The following is a 16,681-nucleotide window of genomic DNA, read 5'->3' on the forward strand; positions in this document are numbered from 1 at the left end:
TATTCATCCGCCTATCCCATATATGTTGTCACGTCACTCAACATTACCTACGGCCCGGGGCCTCTCCTTTACCCTTTAGCAACTGATCGCTACACCACCGATCGATCGTTCGTTCGATCGAATGAAGACATCAGCCACTATCGAGAGGAAGGTCGTGGCGAAGGCTTGACTTTTACGCGACACAAGATCAGTGATCGATCTCTAACAATTGAACCCTCTGCCACCGGCGCCCTAGACGCCTAGTTACGCCGTCATCGGTGTCCTGGCAGTGTGCACGGATGACGCGGCAGAAAACAAATCTGCATACAAGTGACAGGAGACGAATAGATACTCTCCACCACCATCACCACCAACGATCGATGCAATCGGGATGCAATTGTGTGATCATATTGAGACATCGATCTCGATCTGGCATGGCATGATGGCTCGAGATGATGTGTCTTTTGATGATGAGAAGCACGAGGGCACGTTTAGGAGCAATTCGCGACCCGCATATGTCTTGGCACGCACATAACAAGCACATGCACACACACAGCTAGCTTCTGCGAAATTGCGAATAGACAACGGTTAGGTTGGTGGATGGCTCGCTCCATTCGCTCGAAATGACCGGGAAAGGAAAATCATAAAATCGCAAAGAATGGCCACCACGAGTGACCGTGTGTTGGTCGGTGTGTTGTCCATCCCATGCTATCGGACCCCCAGTTAATGTGTGTACATTTGCAATTTAATGAAGGCATAAAATGCATTTCATTCCTCCCAGCCAGCCAGCGTGTGTGTCCACCAGTGTCTCCACGGCCTCCAGGTCTTAGCATCTTGTAGAAAAGGGAATAGAAAGGCACAGGGGCAGTGCGCTGGAGAGGGAGGAGGGGGAAATAAAATGGAACATGCCGCGCACACACATGGACACCGTCTGTCTCTTGCGCTCCTCGAGACACCATGCGAGATGCACCCTGGAGTTCATGGATCTGGAGCATGAGGAAGAGGAAGAGGAAGAGGAGAAGGTGGACAATTGTGGGGCAAAACTGAAATGACCCGTATCTTGGACTCCCCCTTTTTTATCCTCGTGCCCAGGTCGCGCTCGCTGTCTCGACGACGGCGACGACGACGACGCCGCAGTCCAGCAACAGTTTGGCTAGCCATTCTACTTTATGCTTGGTGTTCCCGTGTTCGTCTTGCCAGTTGGACAAACCAGCCACCAAGCAAGCCACTCTTGGCGGTCTCACACAATTGAGTTGAGCGACCAAAATAGTAGGATTCCGCTTCGCTTCGCTTCTTTTGCAAAGCATTTGCTATCGCGGAGCAGGAGCAGCAGCAGCGCCAGCGCCAGGAACAACAACCTAACCGCAGCGTCTTGTCTAACCCCGTAATCATGTGGAGCGCAGGAGGGGCGTCGTGTGGCAGAAGAAGCATATTTTACGAATATAAAAAAAAAACGCCAAAATGGCACAAAGCATAAAATGTAAAACAACGGGCAACATGTGGTGTTTGGTAGTCCGCCAGTGCACAGTGGCCGGCCGAGCAGAAACAATGCAGCCACAGAAAGGAGATCGAGAAGGAGGAAAAGAAAAAAGGGAAGGAAAAAAAAGCTTGGCAGAACATACACATAATATGCAATGAGGCTCGAGGCAGCGATCAAACTTCGGGCTCTCTCTCCTTCCAAAACACCTCTTCCCAACCTCCGCTCGGTTCCCTTCCATTCCCCGGCGTCCGCCGCGGGCTGTTTAGTCTCGGATTGTGGTTAAACCTTGTCTTGCCAACCAACCGTCGACCTTGGGTTTCCTCTGTTGGTGAGTTTAGGATTTCTTTTTTGCAAAACCTCGCCTCGCCTCCTGAAGATGCTGAAGAGCGGCACTTGAGCGGCCCTGCTATCAGCCACAATTCATCAGCTCCACAAACGACGGAACGACGGAAATCAGTGGAACACACAACAGTCCCGCATAATATGCATATTATGGAGCGTTGATGGTGGCGTTCTATGCGCTACGCTCCATCCCGCCCTCGGGGCCGCTCGGGACGTCGGCGAAGGATGCGTTTAGGTTGGATGAGTTTTTGCGCCAACCGGATTGCGCTCCGTCCAGCTCCCGGGGGGTTTGATTTGATTCACAAATGATAAACGCAGGTCGGAAGGCAGGCGAACGTTAGTTTAATGTTCTACGCTTCATGCACACATCTCATGGGGGGGGGGGGGGGGCTTGGGAGCGCCGTCGCTCCGAAATCCGATCAAAACACAAACGGAAGAGCGATAAAGTAATTTACTCAGCTGTTCCCCTTCTTTATGCCGGCCACCAGCGTTCCAGCAAATGAACCCCGCCAGTTGACGCCCTTTTCTTGAAAATTAATGTTTTCTTTCTTCGTCCAACGGTGGACCTGACTCACTCGCTCCCTGCAAGTGGGCCTCAATTCATCAAACAACTGTCATCACGGCTTACTGGGATCACTGTACGGCATAAAGTGAATCACAGTTTAAAGATGATTTCCCTTGGAAGTTTATGTGTTTATGGGGTTTTAAATCAGAATTGATCAACTGTTTGGCTGTGAACTCATTATTGACAGAGTAGGAACTGTCTCAAGACGCATACAGTAGCTATTCTGGATACCATAAATCCATTCGAGGGCAGGCCAGGGCATACGATCATTATGTTTACATCGCACCCTCTCCCTAAGGGGAAGAGACACCCTCGAATGGGAAAAGCCTCTCGGTGTCCTGCTGATAATAGCGCTAGGGAATAGGTCTCCAGGGGCGCACGCCGTCACATTAGCGTCAAACTTGTTTATCTGTTTAACCATTTCTCTCTCTTCCTCTCTGCCTCTCTATCTTCTAACCCTAAAATTCCTAATAAACCCGGTTCAATGACCCATGTGACCCTTCTTTTGCTTTGTGTCATAGAAAATAGTCAGGTAAGGATTCTTCATATGTATCCTACAGCGAAAAAGGATCATTAAGGAGCGGCGAAGATCATCTCACAAGAAAAAGAACCGCGGTAGCAGCATTCGATGCAGCGTTTCCAATCGAGAGACCCACGGACCCCGGATGACTATTACCGATTCGTCTAGGATGCAGCCGCTAACCGGATCGGATCCGCTACCAGATCGAAGGCCGTGCATCGGCCCGCCCGAGCAGCGGGAACAGATTAAGAAGCAAAACAAAATGCAATTTATTTAGCTGCATGCGGCAGTTGTGGTGGTGGTGGTGGCGGCGATGAAATTGAAACCAGCTGGAGATCGATCGTGGAAAGCAATTGATCGAACCGCGAACCGATCGGCCACCAGTGAACGATCGACAGGGAGAGAGAGAGAGAGAGAGAGAAAGAGAGTACCCGGGACAATGTAACTAATTGATTCCAGGGCCTCCAACCATCATTGCCATCAGCGTAGCCTCGGCAGGGGTCCGGGGACTGACCATTCACACAGCAAAAGCGAGGTTCCCGGGGGAAAACCATTTCAAATCCTGATCTGCTTTTTGCTTCCTTCGATTCCATTAAAAATAGGTTAAGAGCAGAGAACGGCAGAGCAGATTCGTCGTCGTCGTGGTCGTCAACGCGAGCGAATTTATTCCCGCAATCCGCCGGGAACCCGAAGCGAACGAATTATCAATTACTCATCGGCGTGGCAGGCCGCGTGTGACGCAACGCCCAACACACAGACACGTGTACGGGCAAATAAATAGCAAATAAGTTATGCTATGTTGCGACATCCGTTGGCTGTTGCTCGGATTCCTCTCGAGCAAACATTGATCGATAAGAAGGTGCGTCGGAAGGGGAAGTCGGAATTAGAATAAGGAACGGACGACGTTTGTTTGCGTTACGACACATTGTACACACAACCACGAGCACCAGCACCAGCACCATGTCACCCTCCTCTCCGAGGTTGCTGTCACAACGAAGTTGATTGATCATGCGGAAAGTGAGGATTAACGAGAAGCGACGAACCAGAAGCAGCAGCCAGTGCGTGCCGCCTCCCCGGGGGCGAAGAACTGGTTCCCCTTAGTCCCATTCTAAGGCGCAGGTGCGACGCGTATTACCGGATTACCATAACTATTCGTGTGGCGAGGAATCGGGTGTCCAGAAACGGCCACGGAAATCATGTTTTGAGGGATTGATTTGATTAGACGTCAACTGGTTCGGCGGAGAGCTAAGGGAATGTTCCGAGGGTTCTTTAGGGTTGACATATTACGAAAGGAAACTCGTTTTGTTTTTTTCGGTGGTGTTCCGGACTGATTCCGATCGATGGATCGATTGAACCGGATCAAAAGACGGATCGTTTTGCGTGCGCTGGACGTGCGTGGACGTCGGTTCGTAATTAAAACCGGAGTAGCACCGGCAGCAGTCCAGCCCGTGGCCATTAGTAAGTCAGTAACAAGCTACGATCGAATGTAAAACAAGCTTTTCGGTGCCGATTGCTATCCGATTCCTGGGTCGATCGAGAAACCGTCTTGAGCTTGTTAATTGACTCCCAAATGGAACTCGTCCTGGAAGAACCGGACTGGCCTTGTACGTGCATCATCGTGCAGCAGACAACAACAACAACCGGATCAAACCACTGGCACCAGCGGCCAGCCAACCAGATGGTTTCGATTAAAGCGACAAACAAACAAATCAACGGCCCACGGTCCCCGCCTTCTCAATCGAGGATCGAGGTCGATTATCACCAGCGATCGGCATGCGCTTCATTGTTGCACCAAGACGACAACGGCGACGGTGACGATGGCATCGTGAGGGCAGCAAAAGGGAGCAAAAGCTTGACAGCTCACTTGCGCCAGCTCATGGCCATCGATTGGGTCTTTGGTGTGTGGTTTTTTTTTGCGACCGATCGTGGCCACAGCACAACAGGGATGCAGCACATCTTAATTGCAACCGAATGACGGTGCAACTTGCCAACGACACCGTCACCGTTCGAATGGGTCCGATGCACTCCTAGCGACTGGTGCATTCCAGGGTGTGCCAGGGCAGATTTTTTTGTTTGTTGCCGTTGCTGTGCCGTTGTTGTTGTTGCTCTACCTCATCTCATCTTAATCAGCAGCGAGCGGCGCCAACAATCAATGATTGCGATCGCGTTTCGCATTCGATCGACGATGACGATCGCCCCTTTTCGCTTCGATCTACTTACTTCGCCAGGCTTATCGGTTGCAGATAACTTGCTTCGCAGACCATTTTCATTGTGTATTTTTCTTTTTTCATTCTCTCTCTTTTTTTGAGATTTGCAGACAAGAATTAAGATGTCAGTGGTTAACCAGGGAAGGGAATTCTGGTCTAGCCAGTCGGTTATCAAAGACAAAAACATTTGTTATCGCTTTTACAGGAACATGCAAATGCTTTCATAACTCCAGGGCTCCTTCTTTTTTCGGTTTCCAAGAAGCGCGTGGCATCGTGTCGCTTATCGCGTTACTTATCACGTTCCATTTCTTCTCTCTCTTCCTCTTAAAAGCGATCCAACGCCCTATTTTCTTATCGTTTTTCCACCGAACCATCGAATCAGGATAATGGTTTGGAGTGTGAAAGGCATCCTCAGGAGCAGGAGCGCAATCCTGATCCAAAAATTGAGGTCAAAAGTGCCGTTTGGCTAAGTGATTCAATTTTCGAAAGGATTTACCCCGCAAATTCTTTGCGCGAAAGGAAAGGCAAACCATTAACTCCAAGGATGTGGATTAGGATACACAAGGATGCGTCTTGCAGCGGCATTAGATCGTGTTTCCTCTGCGTTAAAGGTAGCCGCAAAAAAAGGAGCCAATAATTAACTCGAGAGACCCTTAAACGCTTCCAGCACTTGCTCACGGCGTGCGCTCGAAGCGTGAAGTGAAAAGTGAAGTCGTCTTTTGCTTAGAAATCGTCTTGGCGTCAAGGCATTTCCTTTGTTTTCCCTGACACCTTCCACAAAGAGAAAGAGAGAGAGAGAGAGGAAGAGAGCCGGGAAGTAGACCCGGGAGGTTATCATTTTACACTCTTCGGCGCCATAATTACAGAGCCCGGACCGGAGGAACATGGTACCGAGGGCCTTCCACCGCTATTGTGGACCGCCGTCTTTTGTATTGTTTTTCCGACCGACAACCACCAGCGATTCCGAGCGACCGGTGAACGAATGCAAACTCAATGCAAACAGAGTGATAGAGGGAACTAAAGAGAGAGAGAGACACAAGAGGACTTGCATAATGTGCAGATACGTCCATCCGTACCACCGTCCCGGTAAGATGCCGGTAAGAACTTTCTACAAACGCCACCCGCCCGCAGAGGTCTTTGTTGACCCTGTCCTCCCCTTTACCACGTGTGTGAGGCAGTGGCCAAGTGTGGTTTTGTATAGTTTCCGCTTCGTCATGCGGAACAATTGCCCTTCTTCGCAGCCACGCCATGATAAAGCCAAGAGACGAAGTCCGAGTTTGCCATCGGAACCAAGGAACAGCTCGCTGGAGGGGTTCCGCCCAAGGTTGTTTGCCAAGAACAAAGACTTTATTTAGGCAAACGGGGTGCGCGCACCGATCACAAATCGATCAGCGACGAAGGGAGAAGTGGCGGGCCTTATAATTAAATATCGAAAACCGCAGAGGGATTAGCAAAACTGAGGGCTGGTGTCGCGTTGCTTTGTGGTTCCAAGCTCATTTTACAGCCCAAGAAGACACTTTGACGCCTCACTGAACACACACGTGCGTCCAGAGCGGCAAGGGGAGAAAAAAGAAAAAGGAAAAAGAGTACAAAGAACTCACCTGTTCCTTTGCCAGCTGGTACCACGTTTTGGTGATCATCTCGAGCCGCGTATCGTGATAACTTTTCGTCGTCTTTACACTGATCAACAGATCATCGAGCTCGGTTGTCGGTGGTTTGGGCGTTCCGGTGACGGCCGGCACTCGGTGCAGATCGTACGGTAGCGTCCGTTGACCGTCACCGTCGCTGGATGGTGTTGCACCCGGCGATAAACTGTTGCCCGGTTCATCGCGATGCCTCACACCTGGGGCCACACTATCACGCTTGCTTATCACTACACTCGCGGCACCACCGTTCAGCATTAGCGCACCTCCACTACCTCCACCCGATTGCCAATCCTGAGAAGAAGAAGAATTGGAAAAGAAATGAGAGAATTAGAGAAAAGAATTAGAATGCTTCGAAAGATACACACGACGTGGTGCTCTAGAATGCTGTCCTCAACTGAACTGTCGTGTGCTCTAGAAACAATGGTTACTAAGATGTGCTGTGCACAAAATAAGCGCACACAATTATACACCAGAAAATATAGTAGGCTGTTCGATCTGCACGAGTTGTTCCCGTTGTTGCTGCTCCTTATCCTCCAAGCACAGGTGCCTGATCTCGGCCACAAAACCACCAAATGCATCCCCCAACCAGCGTACTAAGGAGGCGAAGAAATGGGAGGCACTGTCACGAACTCGAGCAACAAGCAACCCTTGTGCTAACGCCGCCCTTTCTTCGCCCCAGCAACCTCGTTCGTTCGGTGAATGACGCCCGACAAGTTTAACCCCAAAACGAAACAAACGAAACAGATCTTCCTGCGGGGTGCACGATCTGCAAACCGGATTATCTTCCCGTGTCGTCACGGCTCCCCCGGCGGTGTGTGTGGAGAAATGGCTGCGACAGGTTGTGGTATCTGGCAGGTGCCTTCCAAAGGACAAGCGCAGACCTTACCTCAAGGCTACCAAAGGATCGCAAAACGCGGGATATGATGAGGATGGTGATACGTCGATGGGCAAGATCGATAACCTTTTAGCACGCGCAGTGCACTGTCAGAAAGATAGAGAGTCCGAGAAGCGAGAGAGAGAGAGAGAGAGAGAGAGGGAACCGTGTTTTGGTGGACGACATTCCTACGAATCGGGAAGGGATGCAGCAACAAGTCGCGTGTTGGTGCAGTTTCCGGCACCGGAAGAGAGTGCTCCGTGTGCTGGTTAGGTGGCGGCAAGCGACACAGCATAAAACATACATGTTGTTCTCTTATCTTATCTGTCGCAACTATGATAAGCAACCAGAGTTTTTGATGTGTTGCGCAATGGAAAGACGAAGAGAAAGAGAGAGCGCGCATTTTAAACGCTCGCGTTGTTTGCAAAAGCACAAACCGAGCAACACAGAAAAGACCACAATATCGTGTCTAGAAATATGAGTTCTCGTTCACGCGAATCGCCATTCGCCAATCTTTCCACCTCTCCCCCTTCGAAAACGATGCCACCAACCGCGTGGCGTTCTAATATCGAAACGAACCGACAGGCGTCTAGCCGCGCAGCGGGCAGAGCGTTCTGGCGTTCCCACGGTAGTCATGGTCAGGTAAGCTTCTGAACGATGTGTTGTGTTCACTCCCTGCACCACTCGCCGCCAGGCTCTATGGGCAACCAGAAGCACAACAAAAAAACAAAAATACTCAACAAGACGCCGGGCGGGCCTAGAACGGTGTCCGCAAGAACCACTGGGAGTAGCGCGAGAGTACCGAGCCCACCATAAACACACATACGCGCTCGCAGACGGACGAGACCCTTGCACTGATTAAATTCGAATAAATTTCAATTACTTCTCCGACGGTGGGCTGGCCGTGTGAAGTGAAGCAGATCGAGGGCTGCACCTATCGGGACTTGCTCACTTGCACTCGGGTTCGTCGCTTGCCGCCGGTTGAAGTCGTTTGTTTTAAGTGATAACGAGCAAGTCGCCCGTGCGCGCAGGCGGCATTACCATACGCATCCACCACGCATTCCCTCGTGCACTCCGGGATTCCTTTGTTGTCCCGGTGTGCCCGTGTGTATGTTTGCCTGGTTGATGTCTTCGTCATGCTTCGCTGCGCGATCTAATTGAAGTGCGTCCATTGCTGCGTTGCTTCCTCCCTCTTCTCCATCTTCACTACCGTCACCATCCGGGGTGTCATAATGTAGCCTCATAAAAATGGAAACAAACGAAACATGTTGACGGCTCGGATACAGAGAGGAAGAGACAGAGAGAGAGAGAGAGAGAGCCTTCACGTACATCGTCGGGAAGACGGGAAGTTTACAATAAAATGAACCCCGTGCACGGGATGCTTGCGAGCCCACGGAAAAGGATGGTGGCGGTGGAGAGTGAAGGTGGATCAACTATAATGTTGTAATCATGCGCTACATACACATCAAAGAACGATAATGCTGCTCACTGGCTGGCTGCCTTGCGCGACAAGCGCGTTACGATCGTTTTTGTTTTGTGTTTGTCTGGAAAGTAGAACGAGGCGCGCGCGAATGTGTTTCGCCGGAATTTGTTCCAGCGGTCTCTATTCCGCTCCATTTTATGGTCTCCCGGTTCCCCCTCTCTTCCTCTTTCTAGTGTCCTGACCGAGACTAGCCGGTGGAGATTTTTATGACCACAAGCGACCGTTTGTGGCTTGTTCTGTTTGCAATCAAATTTGGTTTTCCAGGTTCTAAAAACGGTGAAAAAACGGTGTTGATGTCACGTAAAGATGCTCGGAGAGATACTTGAAGCATAACTTTATCGTCTTTTTACACATCATCAAAAACCAGCAGCCAGCGAGAGAGCGATTCTCCGAAGGGCCAAGGCTCCGAAGAAGCTCATACAGTGCATGATTTCGTTCTGGTTCAATAAACTCGCTTTTTTTTCGAGGTGGCCGAGTCCGAGGAGGTACAAGAAGCTCCTCTAGTCTCCGGTTGGCTGTGCGCTCCGCTTTCCGATTAACGATTAGTCAGCATTGGCGGCATGGACCATCAGGTGAGGGATTGACGGTGCCGGGTTTGCTGTCAGCGTCTCGTTAGATATGATCCTCTTGGTCCACATCCGGTCGACCATCGACGGTTCGACCACAACTATTAGCCCCCACTGCCATCTCTCCCCTCGTTTTCCTCTTTTAAGCAGCGTGCTCCACTCGAACTCTATGCGCTCTCTCTGTTATGGTCTTCGTTGAAGCGATCGATCGATCGATCGATGATGGTCCAAAAATGCTCCCAAAGCTGCCAACGAGAGCTAGACGCAGTGATGCCTCGTCGTGATCGGGCGTGATCGCGCACGCGCGTACACTGCTCTTTGGTCTCGCTACTTTGGTCTGCTGTTGCTGCTGCTGCGTGGTGCGCATGCCTTAAAAGCTTCCGCTAATTTTCCAATCAGAATACAAATGATCCACAATCCGTGCGCGCCCCACCTTGGTTCCTTGGCATCACCAACACACCGAGCGATGGGTCTTCTGGTACACTCTCCGTCGCTCTCTCTCTCTCTCTCTTTTGTTCTCTTTTCCGCTCTCTCTCTCTCTCTGTCTCACTGAAGCAATACAGAAGCAACAGTGAACTCCAGCTGCTAATGGTTCTCCTGGGCGGGGGGAGCAGCTAGAAGGCAACCTGAAGCTAGAATCTTGCGCTGCCAAAAGTGTTCCGAAAGCAATCCGCTGGAGCACTTCAACGACTGCTTGAGCAGCCTGGGCGCGTGCGCAATTAGCCACCATATTAAGGAGACAGAAGGAGGGCCAAAGTGGTGCAAGCAACACGATGGATGGTGTTGGTTGCTAACCATCCATTCCAGGCCTGCTCTTTGCGCGTTCTACGGTTGGATCTTACTGCGTGATGGATTTGAATGTGGCAGTCGAGCCGTAAGTCGAGCATAAGCGGCAACATCATCATCATCACTACCATCAGTAGCATGGAGCGGCAGAAGCAGAACCAGAATCCCAGAGTAGTTAAAAGGCAGGTGGACTTCCTGTCTCAGGGCTACTTAGCGGCTTAACTGGAGCTGACCTTCCAGCATTCTAGCATTCTGGTGTTCTCTGACGCGTTCGTCTAACGGACAATCAACGGGAACCTGCGTTTGCATCGGAATTCCATCTAGTCCATCTCAATCGTTCAGCAGCACAAACGAGGTTGTCACAAACGTTTGTCACTCAATCATGGCTCGCACCAAACAAACAAATGAAATGCTATCCGCAGCAGAGAGAGTGAGTGAGAAAGGCATCCTCGCTCCCTCATTATGCGTGGCCTCTGCGGTCTCAGCAGCCAACGGGGAATGCAGCACCAGCCACAAGATGCCCCCATCGGTGGTGGTGTATCGAGTGTCACCACGGTGTTGACCCACGACGACGATGAGCCAAACGACATCATTCCGAAAGTCTCTATCCTCCCTTTGGGCTGCCGTGTTTGCGATACCATTTGCTTTGTTTTTGCTCGCTCGCCCTCCGTTTCTCTTTCGCTTCTCTATTTTCTTCTTCAATTAAATTGTTGTTTCTGACCTCTGCGGACCTCGCGGGAGCACTTCTTCTCCCTTTCTCTCTCTCTGCGTCACGTGTGTACCCATGACTCCTACACCAAATCCCCCGGGGGGGACGAAACTCGGTTCCTACGCTAGGCAAACAAATCCATCTCCTCCGAGGAGGGATGCTATTTGCTCTAACTTCAAGGCCCCGCGGGTCCAGAGAGGCCTTGCTGGTGCTGGTGCTTGCTGCTGTTTGCACTTGGCAATTGTTTTTGTTTGACGTTCGCGTTCGCGTTCCATCCCGACACCCTCGGTCCGTGTGTTAACGTGTTCCGGGACCAGCGATGGCCACTGCGTGCAATGCTTTGCCGCGTGAAGATTTTGGGACGCTGGATTAGTTCCACTGACGGCAGCAGGGACACACCCGCTGTTACGAGGATTCGTCAGCCAGCAGACGAGATACGTTACAATGTAGGCATCTCTTCAATTTCCAAAAACCATTCGAAGGTCAAGCTGAAAATGCAGCCGCAACAGCGACAACAATGTTGCACTCCTAAAGCTTGCCAAATCTCGAAATCGAACGGGCTTCGACGTTGATCGATGCAATGCTACCACCCACCGGGATGATTGGCTCGTTGATAAATTATCGGCAATTCGCGATCGCGACCGACGGACGGTGGTCATCGTGACACATTCGTTACGCACCCGGGCCGGTTGCCATTTCAATGAATGCGCGACGATTACGCGAATCGGAATGTTCAATCAAATCGTGCCAGCGGGATTGCAGGGAGGAATGGTGTGTAGAGGGCAACAAAAAAAAACTGATTTCAATCGTTTGCAACCTAAAGCAGCAACCCGGCAGCTCATAACCAGCAGCAGCAGCAGCAGCAGCAGCATCTCGATCGGTGACAGTTGCTGCCGTTCGTTCGCCAAACGACGTCATTGAGCGGGATCCCTGCGCGAGTACTTCATTATCACAGTAGGAGGTGGCCAAGAATGACTTCCCATCTTGGCTCTTGGCTTGGTATCAATTCAATTCTCCACGTTTTCGGATCGTAGCAACCGTTCTCTTTCGCTGCCGCTTCGCTTTGGGCTTCTGGTTCTGGAGCCAACGAGAACGATGATGCCGTTTGCCAGATAAAGCCTCGCGATTCGCGCGATTACGCTCCACGTTGGCGGGCAGACGTTATCGAAGTGGAAAACTCAATCAACCTCAAAACAGGGGCCGTGGCTGGCTGGACGTTGTCTCGTTGTGTCTCGGTCGCTCACGAACAAGCTTCAATTTTTTGGAAAAAAATCGAAAGCGCATCTGCAGCCAAGCGAGTGGCCGGGGAGCGGACGATCCCAGGGCTCCAAAACGGGAAAACCTGTTTTCGTTTTTGTTTTATGCTTTCCCGATATGCTCTCCTTGCTGACCTGCTGTGTTTCTAGACCCTGGTGCCGGTGCTGCATCTTCAGCATCGTGCCAGCATCGATGACGTTTAATGAGCTACCGAGCCGAACCCTGCCATGGACGCTGGCTCCATGGCCACGGTCAGAGCGCGCATCTTCGGTTTCGGTTCGGGCGGAGAGAAGAGAAAATTGAGAACACAAACCCCTGGGTCGTTGTGGTCCAGTTTTCTGTTCCCCTTCGGTCCCCATCCCCCCCCGTGGATCCCTTTCGCTTGCACTTGGCGCGACCACGGCTGTTGTGATGCCGGTCACGAACAAGAATGTGGCTGCAACAGAGCCCCAGCCCCAGCAGCAGCAGTCGCTGGTGGTGGTTAAAAACGTTGAAACCGAAAGATGACAGGTGGCCAACCGGGCTCCACACCAACGATTCCAGGACTCGTTCTTCGTCCTTTTCGTAGCGCGAATTTGCGCACAAAGCGAGGAGCAAGCGAGTAGCCGTAGTGCAGAATGGACGCAGATCGCGAGAAAGTGCGTTTTACGGAGTGTACGAGGATTTGATTAAGGGGTTTCGTGGTGGATCGATCGATCGAGAGCGGTTTTTGGGGAAGAGATGCGCCACGGAGTTCACGGAACATAATCAACCCGGCGAGTGCGCGGGAGTTGTAGCAGCAGCAGCAGCAGCAGCAACAACGCATCATCCTGGCTGGTAATAGCTCGGTGGTGATCGATGCTGATGATGATGGCCGTATGGTCGTCCCGAAAAAAGGTCGAGTTTCCGAGACCAACCGATTATAACAAGGGCAGACGATGGTTGATATGGTTTCGGTTTAATGAATTTGAAATTGAAAGAAGATCCACCTGAGCCTCGACACTTGACACTGAACGAGGAGGAAGCACAACGAAGTGTCCAGAGTATTATAAATTGGTTAAAAGCGAACCGTAGCACTAGATAATTATTGAATTCCATTACATATTTGGCTGAGGCTACGGTACATTATATAAAAAATCTATCACTTTTAATTGTGATTTTTCAACCAGTTTTAAATCGTTGAATTGAATTTAAAAAAATGGTTAGAACAGCTGCTCCAATTAAACACCACCTCCATTTATTCTTCAACTTAATTTCTTTTTAAAGATTCACCGTTTTGTATCGATAGAAAACTCAATTATCAAGACAGACGAACTTAGTCCGTTCTCTCTGGTCAGGTAATGGTCGTTATATCTGATAATGTGGACCGCAGAAAATAGAAAATACCACAATATTTTACCAAACATTATGATCGTCTGGACGCGTGGTAAGAAGGGCCGAGAAGCTCCAGGTAGTCAAGGAGACACTGACTGCTAGCTCCACCGAGAGTCAGCGCCAACTAGAGATGCGTGCGAATCGCAGGCCTCTTCGATCGGTTCCGTCTTTGTTGCTTTTTTTCGGTGGAGATGAAACAAAAACAACAAAAACAAAAAGCACCAAACGAGGGGTTCCTCTCTCTCTCTCTCTCTCCTTTTCTCTCTTTGTCTCTTTGTGGATCCTCTGATCACACCACCACGCGTGGATCACCCTTTTTTCCCAAAAGCGAGCGGCAGGTGTTTGATATCTTCGTTTGACGTCTTACCCAGTCCCACCCAGTACCCAGGTCCCAGGGTAGGCGCTTCCAACGCTTCGAGTTCGATCCGATCACACCCGCCGAATCGATTGCTAATGCGGATGGGAAAAGATCGTTTGAAGGTGGAAGGTCTAGCACGGCCTTCAAACCGTAATCACGCCTCGATAGCATCGCCCCGAAACGAGCCGTGGAATGTGATGTGTTTTTGGTGATCGCGCAGCATAACACACCCAGCATACAGTTCGCTCCATCCGATAACATTAGATCGAGAGGGAGAGAGAGAGAGAGAGAGATCCAGGCGGGATGCGAAAGTGGTTGCATAAATCAAATGCTATCCACCGATGTTCTCCATCTGCCACGATCATCCACCTTGTGTTTGACAGTTTTGATAAGCGCCAGACAACCTCGCCGATGGTCGATTATCAGTTGAAGTTGAGGAGATACTGGCCGGCGCAACAGCAGCACCGACCCCGTTGGATGAAATTAACATTTTAACGTTGGTCTCATCCGTTGTCGATCCAGATTTCCTTCGGGATGCCCGCGGTAGACGGTCAAGCGCCACCGAATTTGGAATAGATGGCGGATGTTGCTTGCTGGCCGTCGAATTTCGATAATTAATGAGTCCAAAACCGGACCACGACGACTATCGGCTCTCCCGTTACTAGCTATCTCTTCTGGCACATCCGTGGCGACTCACCTGCTGCACATTGACCACACCGGTAGCCGGCAGTGTATCCGTGGCCTGTCCATCGGTTCCCTCGGTACAACCGGAGTACGCACCACCACCACAAACACTCTGGTAGAGGACGAGCGTGATGTAGATGAGGAAGAGGCCCGCGGCCATCGTCTGCAGTGCGCGCCGGTACCGGTAGCTGGCCGTGAAGAGGAGGCTCATCTTCTTCCGAAGGCACCGCATTGAGGCCCACTCCTGCTCTAGCTTCTGGCCGGCTAGGGCGTTGTCGTCGTCGTCGACCAGCACTGGAACGGCAGCAGCAGCAGCAGCAGCAGTGTGGGCATCTTGTTTTGACGATGCACCTCCAATCTTGCCGGCGGTGATGGCGACCGTGGCCGAGGCCGTGGCGCTCGCGGTAAGCTTGCTCACGTGCGGATCCAGGACGGCCACCGCGTACCGCCGACAGACAGATCGGCGAACGAACGAACGAACGAACGAACAAGTCAAACACCGAAAAAAAACACAAAAAGAAACCGCCGCGTGCGTTTGCCAACGGCCACTAGATCGATTGGATCGATTTGCACAACTTTCTTTGCTTTGTTTCGGTCACCTTATCACCACATCACTTTATCACCTTTCGTTTCGGTGTGCGAATCTTGGGCAGAATACTCTTCCTTTTCCTTGTCACCACAAAAGCATCACCGAGAAAAACAATAACGCAGTACACTCTGGAAAAAGGCACAAAACATGGACGCGCACGTAAAACGATCAAACAGTGTACGATCCTCGTATTTATCGGAACGAAAAACTCGTGGAACCACGCGCGACGAACCTCTCCCGGCCAAGGCAAAACGTAAACTCGCGAGCCACGATCCCAGCGGTTCCGGTGTCACGTTGAACCGTTCTCGTTATGCTCGCCACGGCGAGAGCGCGCGCGAGAGAGAGAGAGCGTGCACGTTCGGTCGCGAGAACGATCTTGCATTATCAGCCATGGTAAAGGGGTTGCGACCACCAGCCGGCCACAGCATGTGCGGCGCAGGAAACCACCGGCCGCGCAACGGATTTAAAATCCGGAGCAACAGCAGCAGCAAGTGGTTGCGCAGAGACACAAGACCGGGAGCGAGAGAGCGCTCAAACCGGAGCGGGAGAGAGCGAGGCGTTCGTTTGAAAACATAATTCCGGGGGAGCATAAATAAAGCCGGTCCGGTACGCATACTTTTACGTACGCTTCGGCTTTCGATCTTCGGCTTTTTTTTTGTTGGTGTTGGTGTTTGGATGCTGCTGCTGGTGCTGTTGGCGCTGCTGATGATCATCGCGTGTGTTGCACGCCAACCAGCAACCGAAGACAACCAGCAACCGAAGACAACCAGCGGAGTGCTGTGGATTTATGCTGAAGGTTGTTTTAATTGTGCTCTTTATTTGTGACCCCTTTTTCGCCCTTTTCGTTGTTTCCAAAAGATACAACGCGATCGCATGATCGTTGAGCATAAATTTTAAAATTTGGGACTACTCCAAACTGATCCACCTGAGTGCCTGATGTTAATCGATAGCTAAACGATAGCTGGCTTAATATGTCGAATTGAAATGGATCCATGATCATCGCCGGATCAACCTTTCCGTGATCGTTGTTCGCTTTCAACATTTGCGCGAACATACCGGAACATTCAATTGCCCAACGCCACTCGCGCGGGGCCGTGGCCATGCGCAAATCGCAACCTTCCCCCTCTCTTCCGTCCCTTCCCTTCCGCCAAAACGTGCCTAGCGGGCGACACTGCAGACAGCCAGCTATCGTCCAGTTCAGTCGCGCAATTGGCCGCGGCTCTCATTACACCCCATTTTATTGACCGGACGACGGATGGCGAATCCGCGGATCAAGCACGAGC

At 51.1% G+C, this 16,681-nt stretch overlaps 1 protein-coding gene across 1 annotated transcript in view; it reads right to left on the bottom strand.

The window, feature by feature from the left end:
• LOC126578241 (fringe glycosyltransferase) overlaps positions 1-15,643 on the bottom strand; it is a 104,261-nt gene extending 88,618 nt beyond the window's left edge. Inside the window, exons 1-2 of the mRNA XM_050240597.1 lie at positions 14,823-15,643; positions 6,695-7,030 (exon numbers count right to left, since the gene is read on the bottom strand). Coding sequence (XP_050096554.1) covers positions 6,695-7,030; positions 14,823-15,041 — 555 coding nt within the window. The 5' untranslated portion in view covers positions 15,042-15,643. The remainder of the gene's footprint in view (positions 1-6,694; positions 7,031-14,822) is intronic.
• Between the last annotated feature and the right edge of the window lie 1,038 nt (positions 15,644-16,681).

This window comes from Anopheles aquasalis, chromosome 3 (genome assembly GCF_943734665.1).
Source record: "Anopheles aquasalis chromosome 3, idAnoAquaMG_Q_19, whole genome shotgun sequence".
NCBI lineage: Eukaryota > Metazoa > Arthropoda > Insecta > Diptera > Culicidae > Anopheles > Anopheles aquasalis.